At 44.5% G+C, this 7,251-nt stretch overlaps 1 protein-coding gene across 2 annotated transcripts in view; it reads left to right on the plus strand.

The window, feature by feature from the left end:
* LRRC39 (leucine rich repeat containing 39) overlaps nt 1-7,251 on the plus strand; it is a 15,141-nt gene that overhangs the window by 1,515 nt on the left and 6,375 nt on the right. For both annotated transcript variants that reach the window (XM_014549662.1, XM_014549663.1), the window contains exons 2-5: nt 66-256; nt 4,515-4,620; nt 5,212-5,368; nt 6,571-6,707. In XM_014549662.1, the coding sequence (XP_014405148.1) occupies nt 144-256; nt 4,515-4,620; nt 5,212-5,368; nt 6,571-6,707 (513 nt within the window). In that variant the 5' untranslated portion in view covers nt 66-143. The remainder of the gene's footprint in view (nt 1-65; nt 257-4,514; nt 4,621-5,211; nt 5,369-6,570; nt 6,708-7,251) is intronic.

Genomic DNA, 7,251 nt, shown 5'->3' on the forward strand with positions numbered 1-7,251 from the left:
ATTTGATCATGATGTACTCAGTGAGCATTCTGAAATGCATTTCTGTCCTCCTCTGGTACAATTAGGTCCTTTCTGAGACGCACCTGTGATCCCGCTATTTAAACCTAAGGAAGCTGGGGACTCTGTGACAATGTGGAGAAACCATGTCAGGGAACGGGGTTTGCGCCGGGGCTGTCAATGCCGTGAAGGAAGTGTGGGAGAAGAGGATACAGATACTCACTGAAGACTTGAAGCGAGAGAAGGAGTTTAAACAGAAGTAGGCTATAATTCCTTTATTCTTTTGAATGAGTGGAAATTCATGGCATCCTTATAGGAAAGAGCATTTGTTACAGGCGTTAGTATTGAATTTGATAGAGATGTTTATTTATTGAAAACTCAACACATACCCAAAGCAGACACCCGACTCAATCAAGAGTGGCCATGTGACGGGGGCTCGGAAAACACAAGGTCTCTCTGTGAGAACCCTAGTTCTCCTGGGTCCCCAGAGGACTCTGCTCAACATCCAAGGTATATGCCCTTGACCGGAATCGAACCCGGGACCTTTCAGTACACAGGCTGACGCTCTATCCACTGAGCCAAACCAGTTAGGGCGAGATGTTTATTCATTGAAAACTCAACACATACCCAAAGCAGACACCTGATTCAATCAAGAGTGGCCGTGTGACGGGGGCTCAGAAAACACAAGGTCTCTCTGTGAGAACGCTAGTTCTCCTGGGTCCCCAGAGGACTCTGCTCAACATGTTAGTATTGAATTTGATAGAGATGTTTATTTATTGAAAACTCAACACATACCCAAAGCAGACACCCGACTCAATCAAGAGTGGCCATGTGACGGGGGCTCGGAAAACACAAGGTCTCTCTGTGAGAACCCTAGTTCTCCTGGGTCCCCAGAGGACTCTGCTCAACATTCACCAAAGTTTGATGAGTACCATTTAGTCTTCTTGTCAGTGATTGTTTGCTCAACACCATATCCCCTAGGGCAGGGGTGGGCAAACTTTTTGACTCAGGGCCACAATGGGTTCTTAAACTGGACCGGAGGGCCGGAACAAAAGCATGGATGGAGTGTTTGTGTGAACTAATATAAATTCAAAGTAAACATCATTACATAAAAGGGTACGGTCTTTTTTTTTTTTTAGTTTTATTCATTTCAAATGGGCCGGATCCGGCCTGTGGGCGGTAGTTTGCCCACGGCTGCCCTAGGGTCTAAAGGAACATCTGGCCTGGCCAGCGGGGCTCAGTGGTTGGGTGTTGACCTATGAACCAGGAGGTCACGATTTGATTCCCGGTCAGGGCATATGCTTAGGTCAGTGATGGCGAACCTATGACACGCGTGTCAGAGGTGACACGCGAACTCATTTTTTTGGTTGATTTTTCTTTGTTAAATGGCATTTAAATATATAAAATAAATATCAAAAATATAAGTCTTTGTTTTACTATGGTTGCAAATATCAAAAAATTTCTATATGTGACACGGCACCAGAGTTAAGTTAGGGTTTTCCAAAATGCTGACATGCCGAGCTCAAAAGATTCGCCATCACTGATATAGAGCATGACTCTATAGAAATCACTGAGGAAAATCTGTGCAGTGCATTAGAGTAGGACATGTTGATGCCCTGTTTCTCTTTCTTTCCCTCTCCCTTCCTCTCTGAAATCAATGAAAATATATTTTAAGAAATAAAACAACATCTGGCAGAAGGCTCTGTAGACTCTCGCCTATTTCAATAGCAGTGAGCTCCAGCCAGGGCCTCCAAGAATCCCCTGACTCCTAGATTTGGCTATATTTAAGTCGTTTGGTTCTCATTTGCCTTCTTGGTATCTGCCTGCTTTCCCCACTGAATGTCTCCAGTGCTCTGCTATTCTTGCAAGAAGAGCCCTTTTCCTCACTGATTCCCCATAGCTCCACTCCTCAGTTCTCTTTCTAAGCATCACACGGTCTTGCGTTAGTTAGCAAATAACAGAAAATGCAACCGAAAATGGCATAAGCGGGAAGAAAGTCCCGAGGCGAGGCACTTGCAAAACGCCAACAGCCTTGTAGAGTCAGCTTCTCTTGTCACCTTCCACTGCCCATCTCCACTGAGCTCCCCGAAATGTCACAGGATGACTGCACTCCCGGGCCTCATAGCCGGGCACCAGAGAAGAGAAGGGAAGAATGGAAAGTATTTCTATTTCTTTATTGGCCAGAATTGGGTCATGTGTACACCCCTCATCCAGTTACCTTCTCGGAAATGAGATTGTATGATTGATTCAGACAAATTAAGGCTTACTGGTATACCTGGGTTACTTGGGGGAAGTGTAGATGGTTGAAAATAACAGGTATTCTCCCAGCAAAGAAGAGGAGGAAAATATTATTAATAAGCAACTATAGGTGTCTGATAACTGTCCCTAAAAGCATGGGGAGGGCCATTCTCCCAACCAAAGCCAGGAGAGATAATGATGCTGCTGACAGTGATGAGGGTGGCAGCCACTCGCTGTGCACCCACTGCTTACTAGGTATGCTGTTAACTGTGTTTTTGCACCACCTCATGTGATCCTCTCAACATGCTGAAACACAGCCTCCTCTGAGGAGAAAACCGGCATCCTAGTGCCTTAAACCAAAATGTCCACTTTTCCGGGTGAAGGGGCCCAGGGCTGGAAGAGCAGCCACTGAGTCACATCTCCGGCGTCTACCTTGTTGCTCAACTGTGCGTGGCTTTCATTCCTGCAGTCACCCCAAGGCCCTAAATAGAAACACCAACTGCAGCCAGGGGATTGGACTCCGGCCAGCGGGCAAATGCACTCCTTGCTCCTGCCAGCATCCCATTGGCCAAGGCTTCCCATGACGCGTATCTGGCTGGAAGGGGGGATGGCCCAATGACATCTGTGCCCACTTACATTTAGAGGATCTGTTACTGAGGAAGAAGAGGGGTAACGGATACTGGGGACGATAAGCAGTCGCTGTCACCCATGGGTCCTATTATTTTCTCCATTTTCAAGATGGGAAACCTGAGGGACAGGCCTCAGTCCCTTGTCAAAGATCACGTTGCTAACAAGTGTGGAACCGGTATTCACACTCACGCAGTCCGACGCCCTGTGCATTACCTCGACCCCAGGTCTCCCACTTCCCTAGGTCGGCTTTGTCTAGGGAGCTACTCTGATGAAACCCCTTGTTTAGAGTACACACTTCTGATCAAGTTGACTTTACCGCACTCGTAATAAATCCTACTCGTTTTTAAAACAGTGGCCAGGCATCATGGCGTGGTTTAAACTCTTGAATTTCACCTATGACCTAGGTCTCGTCAAGAATCATTTAACTTCAGCAGCTCTGAGTTCTCTCTGTACAAGAGTAGGGAGTGTGAATTACTAGTATTTTCCCCTACCGTGTCTTCTTTTTCAGCTTCATGACTAGATTATGATGGGGAGGGAGGACTATGTTAGTCAAATGTAAATTCTAAAAGTTGTTACACACTCCTCCTCCATCACTAAGGTTACGTCTAGACTCCTCTCTGGCCTTACTTAGGTCAGCCCCTGGGGACATTCATTCATTCATGCACCAAACTGACCTTCACCTGGCCTGAGCACCAGGGGGCGCTAACTAAGGATCACCCCCAGATTCTGCCCTGGAGTTAGAGACAACACTTATGCTAACAGATATAATTACTATAAGCCATATTAGAGGTTTCTGACCATCTTTAGGGGAAAAGAAAATCAGATACCATTTGATAAATTTAGGGAAAATGCCTATCTTTTTTTCACACCTAGACCAAAATTAGTTTTTAGTTCTAGCTAGAATCTTTACTTGGAATTTGCAAAATGTAATTTTCTCTTAATTTTAATCTTAAAACAATTTCATTGTCAATCAGGAGCTCAGCTGTTCAGTCTAGAAGGCCACACACACCGACATTCCCTTGTTAGCTGATTAGTTAAATCTTAGGCAAGTCGCAGATGAAAATATACAGACTCTACAGAAATATTTTATAAACACAAACAGCAAACATTACACTTTTAGAGATATTTGGGTTTCTGTGCATTAAAATAAAACCCTTGCTGAAGATAAGTTAATAGGCAAAACTGTTAAGAATATATCTTACCTCCCAGATGTCAAGAGATTTTGACAAGGAAATATTCAAATGTTTTAAACCTCCATTCTCTGATGACTGCTTCAGTTTTAGATTAGATGGTTGCACAGCTCTGTGCATATACCCAAACCGCCGAGTTGCACTGTAAAAGGGTTCAGTTTATGGCACTAAGCTATGTCTCCATAAAGCCGCTAGAACAAATTCATGGGGAGTTACGATACTTTTCAAAGACGAAAAAACAAAGCATTTGTGATACTGATCATATTTAACATCCTTACAAGATAAGTTCTTGTTTGCTCTCCAGACACCGCTGATCTGTTGTATTTGAAGGGCCCTCCTTGATAGAAGAGTGAATGCTCTGGCTCACATCCAGTGTCGTGTCTGCTCTGCCCAGTTGAATAGGAAGGTGAGTGTGGCCTCTGTCCTGGCCTGTGAGCTAAGGGACTCCCTGTCTCCCAGGCTCGTGCGGATCTGGGAGGAGCGGGTCACCTTGACGAGGCTGAAGGAAAAGGTCACCAGGGAAAACGGCAGAGTTATTTTGAAGATAGAGCAGGAGGAGTGGAAGGTAAGCGTGGCAGGTAACACTCGGTGGTTTGTCCACATTCTGCTTTTCGCAGGAGGATGATTCTGAGACCGGGTCATTAAGACTGGAATTAGTTTAGAAATTCTAATTTTAATAGCATGCCCAAAGGAATGAACAGCTGAAAAGAAATATAATGTCACAGTTTTTGTGTGTGTGTGTCTGCAAAAACTCAATTTGCTTCTCCTCTGCGTAAACTTAAATCATTTGTAGTATTTCTTCTTCTAATCCTTTTCAGAAGTCATTTCTCATTTTTTTAAAAAATAAAGGATGACCATCTGCCTAATGAAAATCACATAGCGTTTCTGAAGCAAATAACTCAGTTAAAACTTCACAAAATGGAAATGGATATTATTGTTCTCAGGTCCACCGACTCTCATACACACACACAGGCACACACGTGCGTGCACACACACAGCCCCCCCAAAAGCGAGTAACATGAAGCACTGGAAAGATCACCCACTTTCCAAGGTTTGTTCACAGATGCAACAATTCCTCTACGACCCCACTTCCCAGCGGCAGGACACGGACTGATGGATGTAACATCCTGACTGTCTTTCCTTTCTCTCCACTCAGACCCTTCCTTCTTCTCTCCTGAAACTGAATCAGCTACAGGAGTGGCAGCTGCACAGAACTGGTTTGTTGAAAATCCCTGAGTTCATCGGAAGATTCCAGAACCTCATTGTGTTAGATTTATCTCGAAACACGATTTCAGAGATACCCCGAGGGATAGGTAAGGAACTGCTTTTATCCTCCTGCTGTCTTATCCACCCACAGGTGTGTTTTCATTAGATTTTTGCTTGAGGCCCGCGGCCGGGTAGCTCAGTTGGTTAGAGCATCATCCTGATACGCCAAGATTGTGAGTTTGATCCCTGAATGAATGCATAGATAAGTGGGCCAACAAATCAACGTTTCTCTCCCTCTAAAATAAAAAATCATACATTAAATAAAACCGGTTTTTGTTTGATACATAGAATAAAGATCTCGTCATCCCGTAGCCCTGAGTCTTGAGAAAATTTTAAACATTCTGCTCTACATCGACGTTCTTGGGGGATCCAGGCTCCTGGGTTTACTGAGGTGATTCAGGAGGAGAGATCCATGCAGAAAAGTCTCTTCAGAAATGTAATTGTATAGATTCTAAAACTAATATTCCTGGTTCAGTAATTCCTCCTTGAAGGAGACAGTGTGAAGGCAAGAAAGGAAATTAGAAAGATCACTTAGCCCTGGCCGGTTTGGCTCAGTGGATAGAGTGTTGGCCTGCAGACTAAAGGGTCCCCGGTTTGATTCTGGTCAAAGGCACATGCCTGGGTCACAGGCTCAATCCTCATTAGGGGGCGTGCAGGAGGCAGCCTATCCATGATTCTCTCTTATCAATGATGTTTCTCTCTCTCTCTCTCTCTCCCTCCTCCTCCTCTCTGAAATCAATAAAAATACTTAAAAAAAAAAAAAGAAAGAAAGAAAGATCACTTAAAGGAGAAAGGAAATCCCCAAAGTGAAAATTGGTCAGGATATAGTATAGATAAAACGGAATGAAAAAAAAAATGTCTTTGCCTAAAGCACTGGTACATCAGCCCCTTATCTGGGAAGAGTTAACAACCTGTCAACTGTGAATATATCAACATAAAACTGGCAAGTTCTTTTTTTTTAAAGTATGTTTTTGTTGATTTCAGAGAGGAGGGAAGTGGGAGGGAGAGATAGAAACATTAATGAGAGAGAATCATGGGTCGGCTGCCTCCTGCACACCCCATACTGGGGATCGAGCCTGCAACCTGGGCATGTGCCCTGACCGGGAATCGAACCGTGACCTCCTGGTTCATAGGTCGACGCTCAACACTGAGCCACACCGGCCGGGCCTGGCAAGTTCTTAACGTGTAATTCTTCCCAATGAAACATTATTGTCCACCCAGCCGGTCTCACTGTGCACTGTTTTCGTAGGGCTGCTTACTAGACTGCAGGAGCTGACTCTTAGCTACAACAAGATCAAGACGGTCCCCCCGGAGCTGAGTAACTGCGCCAGCTTGGAGAAACTGGAGCTGGCTGTCAACAGAGACATCTGCGAGCTTCCTCCCGAGGTCAGGGGAGAGTGCCGGCGATGCTGGTGCCCGTCTGCTAGTGGCTTGCTTCTCTCAGTGGTAGGATCGTTCAAAGCAGCACTAGTAAAGAAATGCTACCCATTTTCTTCCAGGAAATGTGTAGTGAAAGCCGTTTCCTGTTATTGTAAGTAAGAGGCATTGTTTAAACAAGAGAAACCTCCGCTTAGCATAAGATACTTCTGTTATTGTCACAGTGCTGACATCCTTCATTGACCAGGCTGTGATTGACTTGAAGGCCAGAGTGAGTCTTACTTATTTCCATTCCTGGAGGCGAAGGCACAGGCTAGGATGTAGTTGATACTTAATAAATGTGTGTTGAATGAATTAATCATCATCATGAAGCACAATGTGTTGATAGAAAAAACTCTTTGGTAACTAGGTGGTTGTTATAGAGTGCCCAGATTGCTTTTAAAAATATATATTTTTTTATTTCAGAGAGGAAGGGAGAGAGAGACAGAGAGAGAGAGACAGAGAGAGAGAGATAGAGAGAAACATCAATGATGAGAGAGAATCACTGATTGGC

Source organism: Myotis brandtii, unplaced genomic scaffold, assembly GCF_000412655.1.
Source record: "Myotis brandtii unplaced genomic scaffold, ASM41265v1 scaffold565, whole genome shotgun sequence".
Taxonomy (NCBI): domain Eukaryota; kingdom Metazoa; phylum Chordata; class Mammalia; order Chiroptera; family Vespertilionidae; genus Myotis; species Myotis brandtii.